Source organism: Oryctolagus cuniculus, chromosome 11 (assembly GCF_051225735.1).
Source record: "Oryctolagus cuniculus isolate XC-2025 breed Fujian yellow rabbit chromosome 11, ASM5122573v1, whole genome shotgun sequence".
Lineage (NCBI taxonomy): Eukaryota > Metazoa > Chordata > Mammalia > Lagomorpha > Leporidae > Oryctolagus > Oryctolagus cuniculus.
This window is the reverse complement of record NC_142877.1, coordinates 41,519,561-41,542,353: the sequence shown is the minus strand read 5'-3', so window position 1 is coordinate 41,542,353 and position 22,793 is coordinate 41,519,561. Positions and strand designations below refer to the sequence as shown.

The 22,793-nt window shown below is 47.8% G+C and overlaps 2 protein-coding genes across 9 annotated transcripts in view; one reads left to right on the top strand and one right to left on the bottom strand.

Annotated features, from left to right (window-relative positions):
* Positions 1 to 13,592: 13,592 nt before the first annotated feature.
* Positions 13,593 to 17,344, bottom strand: LOC138844335 (uncharacterized). 2 transcript variants are annotated; one of them, XM_089307344.1, is made up of 2 exons: positions 17,150 to 17,344; positions 13,593 to 16,313 (listed from the first exon to the last, which is right to left on the bottom strand). In XM_089307344.1, exon 2 carries the CDS (start codon positions 15,350 to 15,352, stop codon positions 14,672 to 14,674), a length of 681 nt encoding a protein of 226 aa, XP_089163470.1. In that variant the 5' UTR covers positions 15,353 to 16,313; positions 17,150 to 17,344; the 3' UTR covers positions 13,593 to 14,671. The 2 variants fall into 2 exon arrangements, 1 of the variants encoding a protein (XP_089163470.1); XR_016216021.1 differs by having other exon boundaries at positions 16,175 to 16,313; positions 17,026 to 17,150.
* Positions 16,619 to 22,793, top strand: part of KIF16B (kinesin family member 16B) — a 314,749-nt gene continuing 308,574 nt past the window's right edge. For all 7 annotated transcript variants that reach the window (XM_008256361.5, XM_070052109.2, XM_008256360.5 and 4 more), the window contains exon 1: positions 16,619 to 16,901. In XM_008256361.5, the coding sequence (XP_008254583.3) occupies positions 16,855 to 16,901 (47 nt within the window). In that variant the 5' untranslated portion in view covers positions 16,619 to 16,854. The remainder of the gene's footprint in view (positions 16,902 to 22,793) is intronic.

The following is a 22,793-nucleotide window of genomic DNA, read 5'->3' as shown; positions in this document are numbered from 1 at the left end:
GTCACATGGCTTTCGGGTGTTGTTATTATATATACACAACAGAATGTATTATTTCTCTTTTTCGTGTAGGTGCCTCCATTGCATGACACTGCAAGAGAATCCATGACAAAGTTTTCTAGGGTCTCTATGGGCTATTGGGTGATACTAAACTTTATTACAGTGGAGGTACTTAGGACACCTTGCACTTGCTATGCATCCACAGATACTTACCTAAGACCTTCGGATCCTGACCTGGCAATGGTGATATCTAACAGGATAATCCAGCTGAACTCGAATAGGGAAATTGTCCACATACCCGGCATGGAGAGACATTACAGTTTTGTACATAAAGGTGAGCCCACTGGTGCAAAATATTGGCTTCAAAGCAAGCACCAGAAGAAAGAGGAAGAGAAGCACCATCAGGCCATAGCCAACCAGACCAACACAAGAAACTTCATAGATGGTGCAGGGTCTTCAATCTGGTTGGGACTGATAGCCCATCCTCTCAGGTGAAGATGGGTACAAAGGTGGTCTACTGAGTGGGACAGAAGTGGAGTCCCTAGGGGCCATGAGACAATAGATTCCCACCCTTATGACCTCGTTTTTTAAATTTATTTACCTCTTTTTTTAGATTTTTAAAAATTTATTTCTTTGAGAGGTAGAGTTACAGAGAGAGAGAGAGAGAGAGAGAGAGAGAGAGAGAAAGGTCTTCCATCTGCTGGTTCACTCCCCCAAATGGCCACAACAGCAGGAGCTGGGCCAATCCAAAGCCAAGAGCCGGGAGCTTCTTCCTGGTCTCCCACGTGGATGCAGGGGCCCAAGCACTTGCACCATTTTCAAGTGCTTTTCCAGGCCATACCAGGGAGCTGGATTGGAAGAGGAGCAGCCGGGACATGAACTGGTGCCCATATGGGATGCTGGCGCAGCAGGAGGAGGCTTAGCCTGCTATACCACAGTGCTGGACCCTATTCATTTACCTCTTCAAATCTCTAAATACAATCACATTTTGAAGTGCTGTGGATTAGGACTTCATCATTTGAAACCGGGGGACATAATTCATCCTATGGCAAACTTCGAAGGCTGAATTGCTTCCCTGATAACTCCCTGTAGGTTCCCGTTATGTGGTTCACTGTCTACTCCATGATCACGAGTGCCAATGCTGAGGTCTCTCAGTGCGTAACTGTCCTCATTGGCAACTTAGATCCTTTGAAATAGCAACTCTAAAGTGTTATGAATAATATTCATGAATATTCATTCGATATTATGAATAATATTCATGGTTATCATGTAGAAAGTGGAATTAAGATGTATTGATTTTAAGGGGGAGAAAACTACTGCCTCCTTTTTAAAGTAAAGCCAAGATATCAAATAAGTAGAAGACAGATGGTTCTGTGGGGCCAGAATAACCAGGGTTATGTTAAAGTAAATGAAGCTGGAGATCTTTCATAATTATCATTACTATCAAACACACACACACACACACACACAAGAGGATCTATTTTATAATATTAGTATGTGGGGTACCTTCCTAAGAAGGTCAAGAAACACAGAAATTAGTTTTAAGGGGCAGGTGCTGTGGTGTAAAGTCACGGCCTGCAGTGCCACATTCCATATGGGTGCTGGTTCAAGTCCTGGCTGTTCCTCTTCTGATCCAGTGGAAGATGACCCAAGTCCTTGGGCCCCTGCACCCACATGGGAGACCCAGAGGAAGCTCCTGGCTCCTGGCTTCAGATAGGCCCAGCTCTGACTGTTGCAGCCATTTGGGGAGTGAACTAGCAGAGGGAAGACTCTCTCTTTCTCTCTCTCTTTCTCTCTCTCTCTCTGCCTCCCTGTAACTCTGCCTTTCAAATAAAAAAAAAAAACTATAAAAAAAAAGAAATGAGTTTTAAAAGGGGTAAGTTCAACTAAATATTTAAAAACCACCATCCAAATCCCGAGTGCTGTGCAGTTAATTGAGATTGGAGACAAAGTTAGAGGCAGTGAAGCCGCAGTGCTGCACCTGCTGACAAGCCCTCCTTTCCTCCTTCTGGCTCATCACCCAGCAGGTGTCTGACTGCGTGGCATTTGCTTCCCGAAGTTCTTGAATTCAGGAAAGAAAATGCATTCTCGCTTCCGGAAGGGAAGGTGCCACATTGCCAGCACAGTCTGCAGATTGTCTTCCCCACTGCGGCTCAGAATGCACTCAGTCATCAATGGGTACAAGCAGGTCCTGGCTTTATCTGGGGAGACTGATCCCATCTCCTCATCCGCTGAAAAGGTCAAGGCTTTCTTGGTTTGTTTATGGTTACTACACCCTCAGCCCTACTTGTGCAAAGAAAAAAGAAACTGTATACAAAAACATTCTGTAACTATGTTTGTAAGTGCATAGATGTTCTTTCTGGGAAGGTACAGACTCAAGTAAATACAGTTGACTCTGGGCAAAGGAACTGGGAACTCAGGAAGAGAAAGGAAGCAGACTTTGAGCTCCGTGTGCTTTTGTACCTTTTACATTTGTTTTTGTGCATTGTTACCTATTTAAAATACATAAAAAGTGTGGGGAGCAACTAGGACTAGACTAAGTTACTGGAATTAAGACTTATTCTATGCATCTGCTCTCCCACAATATGGCGCTGAGAAGGGAGAAACAGCTTCTACGCAGCTGCCTCCAGTTCAACCAATAAACTGTAGGACCTACTCCTGATTGGAGGAGAGCAGCGTACTCGGTGTGCGGGTAGCAGAGTTGGGATTGGTGGAAGAGGACTATAAAGGAGGAGAGAGACAACATGCACGAGGAACATCTAGGGGGAACATCTATCTGAAGGAACACCTGTGCAGCCCCCGAGAGAGCCGGCCGGCAGTGTGCTGCTCCCCCGCGGAAGTGGGGAAAGTGGCAGGGGGAACCGCCCTTCCACAGAGGTGGAAGGGACAGTAGCCCACCCGGGAAGAACCAGCAGCAAACCCGGGAAGGGCCAAGCAGACAAAAGAACAGCGCAGGGTCCTGTGTCGTTCCTCCATGAAGAGGGGGAGCGACAAAAAAGGCTAAAAAATAAGACGAAGCTGAGTTGTCCATTATGTCTGCCTGTTTAGGGGTGATGTGGACAGATGGAAATACCTGGTGGGGGATTTGGAGAGATGATGACTAACATGGAGGAGGTGGCACACGTGTCCCAATCTCATTGGCAACAGCGTACCATTGGAACGAGCAGATGGGAAAGAGAGATGTAAATAAATAAGACATTAGCAATGAGACCCAGGGAGAAGTCACAGGCCAGGAGGAATCCATGTGAAAAATACAAGAGGCTCAGGCTGTGACCATGTGTGGTTCTGCCCCAAACAGAAGAATCAGCAGTAGTTACTTCTAGAGAATTGCATTGTGCAGCTGTGTGCGTATTGGAGGCAGAGCACAAGCGCGATCGAGTTCTCAAGCAAGCCACCGAATGTGCCAATTTGTTTACTGCAATGAAGCATTATTTCCCTTTCTCCAGTCTAGGAGTATTTTTGATCAATAGATTTTTTAAAGATTTATTTATTTACTTGAAAGTCAGAGTTACACAGAGAGAGGAAGAGAGGCAGAGAGAGAGAGAGAGAGAGAGAGAGAGAGGTCTTCCATCCACTGGTTCACTCCCTGGTTGGCCACAATGGCTGGAGCTGTGCCGATCTGAAGCCAGGAGCCAGGAACTTACTCCAGGTCTCCCACGTGGGTCCAGGGGCCCAAGGACTTGGGTCATCTCCTACTGCTTTCCCAGGCCACAACAGAGAGCTGAATCAGAAGTGGAGGAGCCGGGACTTGAACTGGTACCCATGTGGGATGCCAGCACTGCAGGCGGCAGCTTTACCCACTATGCCACAGTGCTGGTCCCTGATCAATAGATTCTTGAAAGTAGAAGCTGGAAAGATGCTTCATTTGCTGGGTCCAGAAACATACCTAAACAAAGGTGGTTAGTGGAAATTTGCCGAAGGCCTTAAAGATGCCGAAAGGAAGGAAGGAAGCCAAACTTTTAGGCATAACCCATAGGGTAACATTAAGTAAGATCCAGCTGTTTGGTCTTTAACAACCGTGCTAAGGAAATTGTTACCGAAGCTGCTTGATATCAAAGTTGGTTTGAATGGGTAAAGTAACTCCAGTTAGTATCATTAATATGAACAGCTTAATTACCATGAGTCATGCTTCTCTCATGCAAATATACACATCAGGTTGATTTTAAGTTGTCTCTGAAGACAGTAATAAATTCTATGAAAATGTTGTTCAGCTCCAAAAATCTATGTCATATACTCAGTTAAAATGACTTAAAGAGAAAAACAAGCTGGCAATGCCAAGTGCTGATGAGACTATGAGCAACTAAAACTTGGTGGGAATGCGAAACACTACACTCACCCTGAGTTCACGTTTTTTTCCTTTGAAACAAAGTTAAGTATGTACTTAGCACAGATCAAGAAAGTCTGATTCCTTGGGGCCTTCGTTGTGGTAACCTGCACCTGCAATGCTGACATCCCATATATGCACAGGATAAAGTCTGGCTGCTCCACTTCAGAGCCGGCTCCCTGCTAATGCGTCTGGGAAAAGCAGCAGGAGATGGTTCAAGTACCTGGGCCTCTACCACCCTCATGGGAGACCAGGAAGGGGTTCCAGGCTCTTGACTTTGGTACGGCATGGCCCAGTCCTACCTGTTGTGACCATCTGGGGAGTAAGCCAGAAGATCTCTCTCCCCAACCTCTGCCCCACAATTCTGCATTTCAAATAAATAAAACTAATCTTTTTTTTTTTTAAAGACATTCTACTTCCTAGAGAAATGAAAGCTTAGGTTCACGTAAACTCCCATAGGTGAATATTTATAGTGGCTTGATTCATAATTGTCTAAAATTAAAAACAACCCAAATGTCCTTTAACTGGTAAATGGACATAGAGACTTTGGTATGATTAACACCAGACAGTAATAAAAGGAGCTATTGATAGACACAACCTGAATGAGCCTCAAATTACTATGCGAAGTGAAAGAAGGTAGACTTAGAAGACCACATACTATATGATTCCTTTTACATGACAAGCTAGAAAAGACAAATTGTAGGAACAGAGAGCAGATTAGTGGTTACCAGGGGTTGGAGACAGATGGAGAGATTTACTACAAAGAGGCATGGGGGAATTTGGGGGATGATGGCGCCATTCTACATCTTCATTGCGTTGATTGATACACAACTGTGTCCATTAGTCAAAACTCATAGGACTGTACATTAAAAACTGTGACTGTTATTACGATATCCCTGGCTTTAAAATCAAAAACCTGTGCCTTGAAGCAGGTGTCTGGGATGGTAGAAATGTTCTGAGTCTCATCAGAGCAGAGAATGCATGTGAAACAATTCATCCAGTATGCTTTATGCACCCCACTGAATACATGTTATATATTATTTTTAAAATCAAATAATAATAATAAGAAAAAAGCCATGCATATCTTGTAACTCAAAGGAGATAGAGACAGAACATAGTATGCTGGGAAAGACAGGAAGAAATGATCCTCTACAGCCCTATTGGGATTTGATGGAACAGGGACATAAGCCTCAGCCATTTTTTAGGTTCCTGCTACCCCTGCCTTCTTTCAAGACACCAGTTCAGTCTCACACCAAATTGTTCTCCACCCTACCCTCTGCAGTCTTCTCCAGGCTTGGAAGCTGACAGCCAATATGAGGAGCATATTGCTTCCCACCCCCTCCCCAGCCCACCTAAGATACAAAAAGGCCCAGCCTGCTGGGGTCTGGGCCCTGGCCCCCTGCCATGTTCTGGTTTGTGTGTATGCTGGCATTTGGTCGACCTCTGTGGATTTATTTTCCTTGAATAAATTCAGTCTGGCTGCGAGTTCATATTCTGTCTCCTCTCCATTCTGTGCCCCTTTTTCTTACAGGATTTATGTATATAAGACCCTGAAAAGGATGCCTGGCAATGACAGGAAGGAAGGATAACAAGGACAAATGTCACCATTCTCAGGTTTCCTTTATTCGTTTTAAAGAATGACCCAGAGAGAGGGACACACACATACACACACACACACACAGATCTTCTATCTGCTGGTTCACTCCCCAGATGACTACAACAGCCAGGTCTGGGTCCAGCCAAAGCAAGGATCTACATATGGGTCTCTCATGTAAGTGGCAGGGGCCCAACACTTGGACCATCTTATGATGCTTTCCCAGGCATATTGGCAGGGAGCTGGATCAGAAGTCGAGCAGCTAGTATTAAAAAGTGATTCCTGTATGGGATGCAGGTGTTGCAAGTGGTGGCTTAAGTCGCTGCACCACAGTGCAGGCCCCAGTTCCCAGTCTTTCTTAACACTGACCCTTTCCATCAATGTGTATTTCTATTTTGTATCTATTCAGTTCTGCTTTTGATCACCATTTTCCCATTCTTTAAAAAAAAAAAGTCTATTGATCTGTTTGAAAGAGAGACAGAGAGAGATCGATCTTCCATTTCCTGATTCACTCCTCAAGTGGTTGTAAAGACTGGGGCTCAACCACACTGAGGTCAGGAGCTAGCAGCTCCATTGGGGTCTCTGACAGGAGTGGCAGGGGCACAAGCACTTGGGCCATATTATGCAGGCATCAGCAGGATGCTGGATCAGAAGTGGAGCAACTGGGAGTAGAACCCACACTGTGACAGGGGATACCTGAATCGCAGGTGGCAACTTGACCCACTGCCCGACAACACCGCTGCCTCATTTTCCCATTCCTAGGCGTTTCCTCACCCCATCTCTGCTGAGGAGGAGTGCCTGCAGGAGAAGACCCGAGCTCTACGGACGCAGGTGTCTGGACAGATCTCCCAGCAATGACTTTGGAACATCCACTCCGGCCGGCGCTGGGGCAAAATAGGCTAATCCTCTGCCTGTGGCGCCGGCACACCGGGTTCTAGTCCCGGTTGGGGCGCCGGATTCTGTCCCAGTTGCTCCTCTTCCTGTCCAGCTCTCTGCTGTGGCCAGGGAGTGCAGTGGAGGATGGCCCAAGTGCTTGGGCCCTGCACCCCATGGGAGACCAGGAGAAGCACCTGGGTTCTGCCATCGGATCAGTGCGGTGCGCCGGCCGCAGCGCGCCACCCGTGGCGGCCATTGAAGGGTGAACCAATGGCAAAAGGAAGACCTTTCTCTCTGTCTCTCTCTCTCACTGTCCACTCTGCCTGTAAAAAAAGAAAGAAAAAGAAAGAAAGAAAAAAAAAAGAAAAAAGAAACATCCACTCCGTGCAAGCACTCCTTCCTGATCACTGAGTGATTTCCATATGGTACTTTCTGGAGCACAAACAGTGATCCGGAAGATCTCCATGGCCTCATTATCAAGTCATCAGCACAGGGTCAATAGATTTGGATGGGCATCAATTTGGTTAATGCCTCCCTGGAGTGCGGTGCTACAGAGTCCCACTTATTCATTTGCAGGGAGCAAAAATGACTGTAGTTCCTAAGATTCACGGCTGTATTCCTGGAGATAAGCGCAAGTTCAAAAGTGTGTGCATCCCCTGCAGAAAATCCACTGTATTCACACAGGAGCATGGCGCAAGCCCTTCTCTTTGACCACGGATGTCCGGGGGAGGGGATCTTAAAGGCAATCTAGAGTATAGGTGCCGGTGACGAGTAGGGCAGATAGAGTTCATTTCATGTTGTTAGTCACCAAGAGACTTTTAGATTCAGTGTCTCCAGGGCACTCACTGGGGAGCGTCTTCACAGTTTCACCTGCTGCCATCAAACCCTGGACTACATCCCAGCCTTCCAGGGGGAGAGCCTGGCCCCTAGCTGTCTGTCAGGAGCCTCAGGGCTGCTCTGCTGTGACTGGACACGCCTTTGCCTGTCAGTCAGCTTTGAAAGGCTTCCCTTTCGTCCCAGGAAGGCAATTAAGCAAGTTCCTGGGAGCCGAGCCTTTGGTAATCTTACCCAAGGTGTACATGCTTACAGGGCGAGTTAGCAGAGTAGAGGTGTAATCAGGTGAATCAGATGAACAGGGCATTTTGTTTCTTGGCTTAGTTCTGTGCTGTAGCATTTGTCTCCTTATGTAACAAGAGTGCAAATTACTATCCTGCCATCTTCTATACTGTATTGAATTACCAATATGATTGTAATCAGCACTTCTGGAAAGTGCTGATGGCCTATTTTGTACTTGTTTGTGTTAATCAATGTTAATTACAAAGCAAGCTCAGGGGTTAACGAATTATAATGGGCTTAATTAAGCCTGACAGTAACAAATGGCATAACCTTTATGTTATGGCCTGGTTCAAGGAACCAAAGGGGACAAAATAAGCCAGAAAATCACAATGTCGAAATTCATATTTATATATTGGTTACCTACAGAAACAGAATAAGTATAATGAGTTTATATTGATTTTGCTAATCATCAAGTTAAATATTTATGAAGCTGACATTATCGGGGGTATAGAGCACAATAAGGCCTGGTTTTTTAAAACCCTTGAGGGATTTGTAGCCTTATTGGTAGGCAGGCACGGAAAACAAAGTTTTAAAATGCTCCGGTGAGTTACAAATGAGCGGTGCCCACCAGGCTACACAGAGACCGATCATTTTGAGTTGGGGCAGCCGCTTGGCGGTGTGAAGGCGGATGATAGCACACTGACTTCAGAGCCGGGTGGGGTGGAGGTGGGGGGTGAGGGAGTGGTGCTCTTAGGCACATGGCCCATCTGGGTCTGGTTCTCCACATGTGCAGAGTAGCACAGGACCAGCAAGCTCATTTCAGCTCCAAATTGCAACTCTAAAGGTCTCTAGCTCATGTCGCTCAAATTTCTACTTGACTGAAAAAGGCTCTTGAGTTGCCTTTTCTCAGTAGAGAAGACGGGAGGTATTTGGATGTAAGCAATGACAGACACATCTTAAACCAACTGGCTTCAACGACAACCATTCCTGCATCGCTCCTAAGTCTGCAGGTCAGCTTGGCACTCAGCTGGTCTGCACGGGCTCAGTCAGCATGGGCTGCCTTCACTCATAGACCTGCGAACTGCTGATGACCTGGTTGGGGCTGGCCAGTCTGATGTGGCCCTGCTCACATGTCTGGGGCCTGATTGCTACTGGGTGTGGTGCTGGGCAATGCTGGGCCACACTGTCATTCCGCAGGTGAGTCTGGGTTTACCCCCAGGACAGCAGCAGAGATTCGTAGAGTGAGAGTTTGGGTGCACACATAGCCTCTTGAGTCCATGGTTGGGAAGGACAGGCAGTCAGTTCTGTTGTCTTCTGTGGTCCAAAGCACATTCCAGGGCTAAGGGCATTGAAGAGGTAGAAAACAGGTTCTTCCTCCAGGGAAGAGGAGCTGCAAGGTGGGAATTCAGGGGAAGGAAGAAGTTCATGATGATTACAACTCACACTCCTTTCCAGGTTGTGAGGTTTTCTATTTGAGGAGCAGGACTTACAGTCCCAATTCTGAACACTTATTCAAGATATTTTCTTTGCCCCAAAAGTCACCTTTTCACCCTTCTTAGGGGTTCAAATTCTGTCCCCCGCTAAGGCCTCAGCTCCAAAATGGATTGTAAAACGTTTCCTTGTTCCTTCAACTACTTGTGGTTTCTGGGCTAGCTTTAGGGCACAATGCCAGCTTCCCACATCAGAATGCCCATTCTAGTCCCAGCTGCTTTGCTTCCCATCTAACTTCCTGCTAACGTACTTGGGGGAGCAGCAGAAGACGGCCTAAGAGCTTGGGCTCTTGCCACACACATGGGACACCCAGCAGGAGCTCCTGGCTTCAGCCTGGCCCAGCCCTCTGTCGCTGTCTCTCTCTCCCCCTCTCTCCCTGTGTGTGTGTGTGTCTGCCTTTCAAACAAATAAAATAGATCTTTAAGAAAAAGTTCTTACTCTAAAGAAGTTGAAGTGCTGCTACAGACTCTACGAAGTCCATCAGTTCTGAACTATCGGTGACTGAAAGTATAGTTATATGCAATTGAAAACAATCTTTTCCATTTTAGTATATAAAATGACTATGATTTAGGGTGATAGTTTCTATTAAATTGAATCTGCTGTGATTTCTTCATTCACTTCTATAAAAGAAAGCTGACATCCATGGCTACCTGCCTGTAGCTGCACTAAAATTAGGAAGTATGATTTGGGAGGTTATCTTCCCTATTTCTTTGGAGCTCAAGTACACTTTTTCTAATTATCTTTGCTTTTCACGTGTAGTATCTTAGGAGATTTAAATATAACCTTACATTTTATGATTTAGAAAATGAAAATAAGATAAGGTTTGGATTTGGTTTCTCTGATTTCTGTCTCTGATACAGAAGGGAAGAAAAATACAATTTATTTTCTCAATCCTCATGGGTTCTTAGGTGGATCAGATTCCTCTTAACAAAAGGCAGATTAACATGGGGAAAACAAGCAATTTTCATAACACATGCCGTGTCTGTCATGGGGGAGGAGAAGCCACTGTTTCTCAGCAGTAAGTTTATTTATTTATTTAAGATTTATTTACTTATTTGAAAGTCAGAGCTACAGAGAGAAAGGGAGTGAGAGAGAGAGAGATGTTCTATCCGCTGGTTCACTCCCCAGATGGCTACAGTGGCCAAGGCTGGGCCAGGCTGAAGCCAGGAGCTTCTCCCAGGTCTCCCAAGTTATATCTTAATGTTAGCCATCGCAAAGCACACCGGACACCGGAGTAAGGGAAAGGGTTTATTGGGGAACACCCTACAGACCGGAGTGAAGGGGCAGCAAAGGAAAAAGAGAGAAAGAGAATATAAGAGAGAAACAGAGAGGAGAGGAGCTAGCAAGGAGAGAAGATAGAGCAGAGAAGAGGAGAGAGGAGAGCAGAGCCAAGAGACCAGAGGAGGAGGCTAGAGAGAGGAACCGAGAGAGAGAGCAGGAGAGAAGGGGCAAGAGAGCACGTGTTCAGGAACAGGCCCTTTTAAAACTTTGCCTGAGGGCGGGCAGGGAAGCAGGAGCAGCCAATCCCATTAGGATGGGGGTGGAGCCTGGCTCAGATAGCTGGGCCATGTGGCCAACTGCGCCAGTTTCCTAACATCCCACATTGGTGGCAGGGGCTCGAACACCTGGGTCATTTTCTGCTGTTTTTCCCAAGCCATTAGCAGGGAGTTGGACCAGAAGTGGGGCAGGATGCGGACCCAACCCATATAGGATGCCGTTGTGACAGGCAGCAGCTTTACCTATTACGCCACTGGGCAATCTCTATCTCCAACCAGTCAATTGGGATTGTATTTGAAATCATGTTTTAGGAGCCGGCACGGTGGCACAGTAGGTTTCTCCTCCGCCTGCAATGCCGGCATCCCGTATGGGTGCCAGTTCTAGTCTGGCTGTTCCTCTTCCCATCCAGCTCTCTGCCTGGGAAGGCAGTGGAAAATGGCCCAAGTCCTTAGGCCCCTGCAACTGTGTGAGAGACCCGGAAGAAGCTCCTGGCTCCTGGCTTTAGATAAGCCCTGCTCTGGCAGTTGCTGCCATTTGGGGAGTGAACCAGCAGATGGAAGACCTCTCTGTCTCTCTCTCTCACTGTCTGTAACTCTACCTGTCAAATAAATAAATAAAATATTTTAAAAAAAGAAATCATATTTTAAGAAAGAGCAACGCATCTGAACAACAAAAGAAAGGGGCCGGACACTTCAGGCTCGGAAGGCAGTGAGATTTCCTCCCAGCCTCGCTGGGCTGACAAGCAGCCGTCCCTGGGAAGTGACTACTGACATCTCTGCCTTGAGGTAGGGAAGTAGGAGGAAGGGATAGAGAGACTTCTTGTCCGTGTGACTCTCCTGCCATCAGGCAAGCAGAGGGAAAGGCAGGGAGTCGTCTTGCTTCTTAACTGCTTGAATATTCTCAACAGTTTAGGGAGAGATACTTGGGCATCCTTCAATACTGGTACACACTTGCCTGAAAACCAGGAGAATATTTGATTTTGTTTCTTGGTGCACTGCATAGCTCCTCAATTCAACCGAACTTCCTTGGTGCAAGAGACCTCTCACTAAGGACTTGAGGAGTGTTTGTGTTGATAGAATAGTTACAGCTGGCACTGCTAGTTCCCAGGGGTACAGATGGGCTTATGAGATGCCAGCTGTAGCTCCTGTCCAAGGTAAGTGTGCAAGTCTCTTGTTTATCAAGGTTTTTAATTGCTTTAAGTAAAAAAAATTGAGAGGCAGAGAGAAAGAGAAAGAGAGGGAACGAGAATGCACTCCTGCGCGCTGGTTCATCCCCCCAGATGCCTGTAACGGCCAGGAGTAGGCCGGGCCGAAGCTGGAAAGTGGGAACGCAATCCAGGTCTTCCATGGATGTGGCAGGAACCCCGGCTTGAGTCAGCACCACTGTCTCCCAGGGCCTGCACTGGCAGGAAGCTGGAGTCAGGACCAGAGCTGGGCACTAAACCTAAACCCTGTGATACAGGATGTGGGCATCCTAACTACCAGGCTAAATGCACACCTCTAGTTTTTTTTAAAAGTCATGTTTGTGAGAGAGAAAATAAATTTTATTTCTTAGAGGATGAGAAGAAAAAACAACACTGTTCATGGGAATATAGTATTTTTCTTCTGATAACAGTATTTCAAGATAAATCAAATATTCTGAAGGACTCAGGGAATTTAAATCACTCACAGCTATTTGACAATAATGAGGTGGCTGTATAGCATGAAAAAAATTTTCAACAGTAAATGAAAAGCAAAATAAACTGATAGAACGAAACCAGCACACATACCCATGTACACAGGTTTGTATGCCTGGTTGATGACAGGGTTGATACTCTGTTCGTATTTAGTGCCATTTGGGTTTTAATCTGGGCCAGATTCGAAACTTTTTTGGTAGGACGGAGAAGAGAGATTGAGAGAGGGAAATCTTATCTACTGCTTTGCAGCCCAAATGCCAGCATGGCCAAGGTGGGCTGGGGCCAGACTCAGGAGCTGGGAACTCAGTGCGGGTGTCCCAGAAAGATGGCAGGAACCCAATAACTTAAGCCACCTCTGCCGTCTCCCACTGGCTGAACTGGAGTTGGAGTCAGGAGTGGGAGCCAGGAATTGATCCCAGGCACTATGATATGGCATGGGAGCGGATTAACCTCTGAGCCGAATGCCTACTTCCTCAGATTCTTCTCTTCTCCTTTCCATCACAATCCAACACTTTTAGAAGACAGAAATGTAGTTCATGCATCCAAGTGAATTTCTAAATCGTGGGCTCTGAAACATTTTTTTTTGGTTCATGGATCCTTGTGGTTGTTGAAAACAAGAGTTTTAGAAGGCGTCAAACGCATGGGATTAAAAGGAAAATGAATTATTTCAAAATGCAACTGTCAAAATATTAGAAAATACAACTGTGACAGAGTAATGTAAGCACTTACATTAAATGACGGATCTAGCGGCAGTCTAATGACTACCATAACAATAATGCAAGAACAATTTGACACAGCTGCCACTACTCTAACTTAACATGAAAATACTTGTGTCTGCTAGTGGGTTGCAAGTTCAGGTGTTACTAAATCTAATACATTTTATTTAGGGGCTGTTCAAGATGTGATTTTTTATTTTGAGTACCCTCCCCTTCCAGATGGGTGCCCCCTCCTAAAGGACCCTGGGTTTGGCCATGTGATGGACTTTGGCCAATGGGATGTCAGCAACACTACTTCCCCCTACTTCTTGAGCACTGGGCATGTCCCGTGGAAAGCTATCTGGCCACACGAAGAAACTTGGTCTATTTTTTTTTAAGATTTATTTATTTATTTGAAAGTCAGAGTTACACAGAGAGAGAGAGAGGGAGAGAGGGAGTGAGGGAGTGAGGGAGAGAGGGAGTGAGGGAGAGAGAGAGGGAGAGCGAGAGAGCGAGAGCGAGAGAGAGAGAGAAAGAGAGAGAGATCTTCCATCTGATGGTTTATTCCCCAGATGGCAGCAACAGCCGGAGCTGCGCCAATCTGAAGCCAGGAGCCAGGTGCTTCTTCTGGGTCTCTCACTCTACTGCTTTCCCTGGACATAGCAGAGAGCTGGATCGGAAGAGGAGTAGCCAGGACTTGAACATGTGTCTATATGGGGTGCTGGCACTGCAGGCAGTGGCTTTACCAGCTATGGCACAGCACCGGCCCTGGTCTAATTTTTTTTTTTTTAATGTAATGTATAGTGGCTGGCACTGTGGGGTAGCGGGTAAAGCTGCTGCCTGCAATTCTTGCATCCCATATGCAAGTCCCGGCTGCTCCACTTCCATCCAGCTCTCTGCTATGGCCTGGGAAATCAGTAGAAGATGGCCCAAGTCCTTGGGCCCCTGCCACCCATTTGGGAGACCTGGACAAAGCTCCTGGCTCCTAACTCCTGGCTGCAGCCTGGCCCAGCCCTGGTCACTGAGGCCATTTGGAGAGTGAACCATCAGATGGAAGACCTCTCTGTCTCTCCTTCTCTAACCTTTTCAAATAAATTAATATTTAAAAAGTCATGTATATGAGCGAAACTGACATTTTGAGATTTGATTATTATTTACAGCATTGTTTCTACTGTTGAGGAACTGGTTTTTTCTTCTTACTACTTGTTGAATTCTTTGTTTAGTGGAGGGTTAAGCTAATGATTATAAAATATACTTAAGGTATGTCATTGTAAAAATTAAAAGAAAGAAAAAAGAGGAGGGAAGGCAGGGTGGGAAGCATCACCATGCTCCTAAGTCTGTATATGTGAAACATGGAATTTGTTCACCTTATAAAAATAATAATATTAAAAATAAACTTTTTGAAGACGGTGCATAGCCCAGGTGAGACCAGCAATTCACACAACCGTGAGAAAGCAACAGTGGCTCTATTTTAAATCGCTAAGCTTCGGCCCTTGTGGCAGGTCAATGGCACAGACTCCTGGATTCTCTGCCCTGGCCCTTGGCGCACGGCTCCGAGCCCCTGCGGGCGTTTTTGAATTCTCGCGGGTGGGCGGCCCGGACACAACCGGAGCTGGTGGAGAGTACGGCGTCTCTGGCTGGCTTCGCCCCAGCCCCAGCGAATGGGAACCCCAGGGGTGCATAAACGTGCACTCTAAAGCACGCACAAGGTGGGCAACCCTGTGCATCATCTTAGAATCTATCCTAACAAAAGAGGTACTAAGCGCACGTTCCCTCCCCGGCACGGTGCGATGGTTTACAAACACGTGTGGGCTGTCGCAAATAAGTAAGAAGCAATGAATGAACCCTCCTAAGCAACCCGCCAAGGAAAATCCTAGATTCTCCCCGACCAGTTGAACGCTGTTATCCCTAAGAACTAGGCGGGCCGTGTCCGGGTGCGGGCCTCTGGGGTGCGCGCGCAGGCCCAGCGCCTCCTGCGTGCGGTGGTCCCGAACGTTTCTGGCCTGGCGCTCCGCGGCCGCGTCCCCGCGGGAAGGCGGCTCGCGCAGTTTGTCCTCACGCAGCTCCCGTAGAAGGCGGATCCCGCCCCCTTCTCGGCGCAGTTGGGGCGCCGCGCGGGTTCCCTCGCGGCTTTTCCTACTGCGCATGCCCGGCTCCCTGGCCGGCTCCTATTGCCTCACTCCGGGTTTTCCCGCCTGCGGGTGGTCGAATCCGCACTCAGCTCCGCGCTGGCCGAGGAGTGGGAGGATTGGGGGCAGATAGGGGGGCTCCGGGGACGCAGGGGATGCTGTGAAGGGGGAGTCCCTTGTGTGCGTGGGTTTCGTGTTTGTAGACTTAAGCCTACTCCACGGAGTTGATCCTGAAGTGCAGATGAGGTGGAAGCTGGGGGGACCCACCAAGTGCGTGGTGGGCCGGGGGCTCAAAACTAGGCCCCCAGGCAGTGGCCGGATTTCCTGGAGAGGGCTTCTGCCCGCTGCAGGCCGGCTCCCCGCTGCCCCCGGAGTGCAAAGGATCAGGACAACCCCTGGTGACCCCATTGCGGGCGTGGAAGCCGAAGTGACCCACAGCTCACAGACGCCGGCCTTGGGGGTGCGGCAGTGTACCAGGAGGGGTCTTGAGGCAGGCGGGGCCTGGGCCCCGGGGCTGGCCGGCCTGGGCGGAGTGCTGAGTGAGGGTGACAGGCACAGCAGGAGGAAGACCGAGGTTAAAGTGACCCCCAGTCACTCGTGGGCCACAGCGGGGCAGCTTCTGGTGTGAGCTCAGGTTTGGGAGGCGGGGGAGCGAAGTGGGAGCTCCCTGGTGATGGGCACTGGAAGCCAAGGGGCCAGGTCTGATTTCAGCCAGCGTTAAGAGCGTTCCTTCTGGTGAAAACCGTCCAGTGCCCCGGGAGCCTGACTCACAGGGTCCAACGCACACGCTAGGGCCTCCTCTGCAGAGTAGCGGAGGTCAGCACTGCCAGCTTCCGATCCACTCCGGGGTCTCAGTTTCCTCCTCTGTGAAATGGATGCGCTTGGGCCAAACCAGGTCCAGGCTAAGGGCTGAAAAACTGTTCATGGGAAGCCCATCTCATGACTGTGGTCCTGGCTGTGTTCCCAACGTCCTGCTTTCCTGGGGGAAGAACGTGGGTTTTAGGTTTCCTGAGATCATGCACCCCTGGCCGCCCTTGGTGAGTGCCCCAGCACTGCCCTACGGGCGTGGCGTTCAAACGCCGCTAGTCCGGACCCCAGGCGGGGATCCCGGCCACGCGCCTTTGCACCGCCTGGGCCACGCCCCTCGGCCCCGGTCACGCCTCTCAGCGCCGCCTCGGTCACGCCCCTCCGCCCCGACCACGCCTCTCAGCATCGTCACGGCCACGCCCACCACACAACCACGCCCCTTAGGTGCCACCCGGTCACGCCTCTCAGCAACGCCCCGGCCCCGCCCCGAACGCCGCGACATCCCGGCGGCTGGATCTCGCGGGCCGGAGCCGTTCTGGGCATGCTCAGTGGCCTAGCAGGTGGGGCTGCCGCGGGACTCCAGGTCCGGCCGGGAGCAGGGGGGCGGGTGTGAGACGGAAGTGGGCGGGAGCCACGGGACAAGTCGCAAGAGTCGCCGGCAGCTGCGGGGCGCTGGCTGGTGGGACCCTGCGCGGGCCTGGTCGGGATGAGCCATGGCATCGGTCAAGGTGGCCGTGAGGGTCCGGCCCTTGAATCGCAGGTGAGTGGGGCCTCCAGCCTCCCAGTCCCGGTCGCCACGCCTCCATCGCGAGCTCCCGCTCCCGGGCCAGCCGGGATTTAACGTCACGGGCTGACCCCCGGGCTGAAGGGGCACTGCCAGGGACCTGTCGGGCCTGGCGGACTCCGTGCCTTGCTGTCGCTTTCGCGCTGTCCCGGAGCGGACAGTGAGGCGTCAGGAGTTCACGAGGTCAAAGGGAAGGTTCCTGTCAAGTCTCTGGAGCCCATTACCTTCATTTGCTTGTCCGGTCTTTAAAAAGCAGGGACGCGTCTCGTCCGTGAAGATGCGAAACAGCTGTGCGAAACGGGGGACGTCGTGAGGGGGCCCCGGGGCTGTCAGGGAGCCCCTCACCGATGCCAGCCCAGAGTTCTCGAACTGTCCATCGCCCACTTAGACGTGACACGGGGCCCCTGCGTGTGCAGCCCTAACTTCCGGTCAGCGGATTACTTAGGCTCAAAGTTTTGGCACCTAGGGGGAAAAAAATGCCAGGGAGGCCTCACAGGTGTGTGAAATATGCTGACGTTAAAATAGGGCTAGCGTTGTGAACACAGAAGTTAATCTTGTTCTATATTCCTACAAAGTGACACTTTTTTTTTTTTTAAAGATTTATTTGTTTGAAAGGCAGAGTTACAGAGAGAGAGAGAGAGAGAGGGAGACACAGGTCTTTCATCCCCTGGTTCACTCCCCAAATGACCGAAGCATCCAGAGCCAGGCCAGGCTGAAGCCAGGAGCTTCTTCTGGGTCTCCCACGTGGGTGCATTAGCAGGGAGCTAGATGGGAAGTGGAGCAGCTGGGAGTCCACCTGGGACCATATGGGATGCCAGCACTGCAGGCAGCGGCCTAACCCACGATTGTCCCTGCAAAGTGACACTTTTAGGAATGATGCCGCTTCATTCGTCTAAAAGTCCTCTGTGCTTCCATTTCCATGACCTCTTTAGAACCAATGTACATGCCCTGAAAAACTGATTTATTGAATCGGTTTAACTGTAAAGAATGAAGCGGACTCCGGCTTGGTAGGTGGAGTTGGCACAAAGCCTTGTGTTTGTGTGAGCTGCTCATCCAAAGTGCTGGACGTGTGACCTCCCAAATGGCCTTTCTACATTCGTCAGAGCAATTCGTCAGCGTTCGGGGGTTCTGATGGCTGGCTGATTGGGTCATCAGAAGATCGTAAAGTCTCAAGATTTCCAGGACCCGATTTGGCTCATCTGAGTCTGTGTTTCTGTTGTTAAGTAAGGGCTTCCTACTCTAGTTTGTAAGCTTTGAAAACCATTGCTTTTAGAAATCAGTGCTTTTGTGATTTTCAAGTTGTTTCTGAGACTGTCTAAGGAAGGAGTTTGACTTTTTTGTAAGCTCTAGAGGAACATTTGTTTCTATGTACACTCAATCATACAAGATAAACAGACCCCAAAATCACTTAGATGCTTTAAGAAGATGTTTATTATAGATTTACAGGTATGTAGAACTTCCTTTTATTTTGTGGAATAATATGAACACATAGTGGAAAATCGCATTGAGTTAACTTTTGAAAGTATTTTTTAAACATCTTTTTAAAATTTTGTTTGAAAGGCAAAGTTACTGAGAAAGGGAGACACACACAGAGCTCTTCGATCAGCTGGTTCACCCCCAAAGGGCCACAAGGGGTTAGGGCTGGGCCTGGCAGAAGCCAGGAGCCTGGAACTCTACTGGGGTTTCCCATGTGGGTGGCAGGGGCCTGAGCATTTGGACTGTCTCCCACAGCTTTACCAGGTGCATTAGCAGGGAGCTGGTTCAGAAGTGGAGCAGCTGGGACTGCAGTCAGCATTTAGCCCAGTGTGCCACAAAGCCGGCCCTTAAAAGCATTTCTCAGGCACCTACCAAATGCACAGCATTGTGCTGGAGGCTCTCTGTGGTGCAAGGAGAATGTGGCCTGATGAGTGTCTTCCGGGAGCCCACTCTCTAGTGGGGGAGGGATTGCGTACTGGCACGACTCAGAAACCATCAGGCCTTTTGGGAGTGGTGCTGCAAGTTCAGTGCCTTGAGCCTAAGTGCATGGAGAGAGGGCAGAATAAGTTGGACAGGAAAAAAGGGGAAGAGAGTAGAATCCCTACTGAGCTTTTGGCAAAGTGGCCACTGAAGCTGGTGTGTTCTTTCTCCATACGATGAGTGTCGAGTTCAAGTACAAGAGCAGGTGCTGCATGCATGGTGACCGCATTCTGAAGTGTGTGAAGGACATCTCTCAGCTGCAGGTGTTCAGCAGATGGTTGGAAGTCTGGGTTTAGGTCTCAGGCAACTCCAGGATTGACATATGGAAGTCTTTTGCACAGGGACCACAGTTTAAGAATGTTAGGCAAGAAGGAAAGGGAGCCGGGATTGGACATTGGGATAGGTCTGTCTTTAGGGTTCCAGGGGAATGTTGGCTTGCCGGCTGCGGGCGATTCTGAGAACCAGCCCAGCCAGTTGTCAACAGCAGGAGTAATCGCCTGAAGGAGGTGGTGGTGATGGGGTCAGATATTGCCAAGATGATGGAAGTGAGATGATGTTCTTGATCTCGGAGGTGAGCATACTACTAACCTTCCAAAAGGCAGTTTCAGTGAGAGGTGGTCAGTGATACAGAAGGTGGCAGTGAAGAAGAGAAAGAGGTACAAATGGGGAACCAAAAACATTTGGCCTAATTTCATGGCGGAAGACATACAAGTTGTAATGGTGACAGGAGGCTTTTTTTTCCCCCCTCTTAAGATTGGTAAATATTAACTGAGCATCAGATGCTGGCAAAGGAATGGCTAGGCATACATTTTCATATTGGTCCTGGAAATATAAAGGTACAAAACCTATGAAACTTTCATGTTGGGAAAATTGACAGTAGCTGTCAAGATGAGAGGTTTGCAAGCCCTTTTATCTGGCAATAGATTCTAATAATTTATTATGTGGATTGTGTGCCTCCCTACCAAGGTGTATGCATAAGATGATCGTGGCATTACTGTTTGAAACAACAAAAAATAATAAATGGCTAGAATACATAAAGGTGGCCGTTTGCTAACATACAACCTATATATCATTTGGTAGAACACTATGCAACACTTAGAATATGTTCATCTCAGCGGAGTTCCACGATAGTGGATTGGAAAGAGCAAGGTATCCACACCTAGTGCCGTGGGGTGGAGTTGTGAGTGGGTGTTAAAAGTGAGCACATGCATACACGCACATGGCTGTATCCGTACAGAAAGCTAACAGGGACACTGATCAAGAATCTGTTAGGCCAAGATTTCTTAGGAAGGGATTTCTTTCTTCCTTTTTTCTTGTTTGAACTTTACTCAGGCATAGTTTTAAAATTAATAATTAAAAGCTTGATTATGTAATTTTTTTGATTAATTGATTTGCAAAGCATTGTTACAGAGACTAGGAGAGACAAAGAGATTTTCCATCCCTGGTTCACTCCTCAAATGGTCACAACAGCCGGGCTGGGCCAGGCTGAAGGCAAGAGCTCCATCCTGGTCTTCCACATTGCTGGCAGGAGTCCAAACACTTGGGCCATCCTCTGCTGCTTTCACAGGCACATTAACAGCTGGATTGGAAACAGAGTAGCCAGGACTTGAACTTGACACCCAAATGGGATGTCAGTGTTGTAGGTGGTGGCTTAACCTGCTGTGCTACATTGCCAGACCTTGCTTATGTAATTTAAAAAAGATTACCTAAAAAAGCTTTGAAAGAAGTTTCAGTTGGGGAGGATTCTTGGGAGCATCAGTCAAAGGGGAAGCAACCAAGAGGCAGGAATGATGGACGAGTGAGGAGGGCCATTGCAGTCAGATCTCAAGGATGGGGCAAGATGGTGGGATGTTGAGTTCCTGAGCCAGGAGCCCTTGCAGTGCTCGGTACCCCTTGTGTGGAACCTGAGAGCTTGATTCAGGCCGAGATTTGATGAGTGTGTTTTTACCACCATATGGCTTATGGTGATGGGGCAGAAGTAGTCATCTCAGGTGCAAAGGAGGGGTCACAGTTGCCTAGGTGTCCTAGCAGTCATCTTTATTGAGAGTTCACTTCTTGCCAGACTCTTGGGCAGAGCAACAAGTACAGAGTCTGATTTAATCTTTGCAGCCATCTTAGTTGGAACAGGCTATTAGTGTTACACACTGGGAAACAGTGTCTTAGTCCAGTTTGGGCTGCTGTGAGAAAATACCATAAACTTGATGGTTTATAAGAAGTATATATTTGTTCCAGTCCAGCTCTCTGCTGTGGCCCGGGAGGGCAGTGGAGGATGGCCCAAGTGCTTGGGCCCTGTACCCGCATGGGAGACCAGGAGGAGGTACCTGGCTCCTGGCTTCAGATCGGAGCAGCGTGCCGGCCGTAGTGGCCATTTAGGGGGTGAACCAATGGAAGGAAGACCTTTCTCTCTGTCTGTCTCTCTCTCTCACTAACTCTGCCTGTCAAAAAAAAAATCAAGGTGCTGGCAGACAGATGGGGGTGCCTGATAGGACATCTCCTTGTTGTGCCCTTCTATGGCGAAAGGGAGAAACCAGCTCCCTTGGGCCTGTTTTGCGTGCTTGGTCCTGATGACCTAATCAGCTCCCCAAGGCTGCTCCTCTCCATACCCTCTTGTTAGGGTTAAGTTTCAACTTTTGAATTTGGGGGGGAGGGGACACAAATATTTAGACCATAGCACATAATTAAGTTGTCCAAAGTCCCAGCTATATTTTTAAAGTGAAAACATAATATGTTGGCAGCAACTTAATTTTGGTCATATTTTCTATGGGCAAAAGTTGAATATTTCTATATTATTTGAATCTTTCTCTTTGTGATTTATTTCATTATTCTGCCTAATCTTATTTTAACTGATTTTATTATTATAATTATTTTGCAATTTTAGAGGATCTAACCATTGCCTCTGAAGAGACAACAAAATGATAATTTGATAATGAACTTGCTCATTTCATGTTGGTTCCACTTTGCTTGTTTTTTTATGAAAGCACTAGATGTTGGTTCTTTGGGGTCATCTCTCCTGTCTTTCAGTGTGGAGCATCAGGGTCTGAGAACAGATTTCCTGGGATAAAAGTTTGGCTGTCTAAATAAACTGGGTATATTTGGGCAAGAAACGTAATTATTTTAAGCCTCAGTTTTGCATCTGTAAAATAGTGATAGCAACTGTGCATACCTTTTAAGTTATTGGAACACGGCATTATTTTTCAAATTCTTTAACTGTGACCATAAGAAACACATTTAAAATTGTAGCTCTATGATTCATGAGGTGTTTTATTACATGCAATTCACGATTGTGTTTTCTATTCTGTTTTGTTCTGTTTCATAAAAATAAGTGCTATTTTCTGGATCCACTAAATTGACTTCAGAGTCCCCTAATGGCAGCATTGTGTGGTCCAGTGAGATAATACACACAGGCCAAGCTGTCCAGACACTGCCTGGTGTCTGGTAAGGACTCATAAAGATCACTGTGGCTGCTGCTATTATTGTTGGAGTTTTTATTATTTTTTAAGATGGCCTATTTAAAAATTAATTATATATTTTTAATTATTTTAAAGGCAGAGAAAGAAAGATCTTTTATCTACTGGTTTACTCCCCCAAATAACCCAAAGCAGCCAGATCTGACCCAGGCTGGAGCCAGGAGTCTGGACCTCCATCCAGGTCTCCCATGTGGGTGGCAGGCACACAAATACTTGAGCCATCCCAGAGTGTGTGACAGCAGAAAGTTGGAACAGAGGGTGGAGCTGAGACTTGAACCCAGGTGCTCTGGTGTAAGATAGGGGCATCCAAAGCAGCAACTTAACTGCTGCGCCCGGTGCCCACCCTTGTTGTTATGGTTTAGTGAATCTTTATTTAAAAAAAAAAAAAAAACCACACACACACACCAAGTATTTAATATATACATATATATTTAAAGATTTGTTT

What these genes read in the sequence shown, in the direction of transcription:
- LOC138844335 (XM_089307344.1), bottom strand. Translation starts at nt 15,352, where the DNA reads ATGCGCAGTAGGAAAAGCCGCGAGGGAACCCGCGCGGCGCCCCAACTG.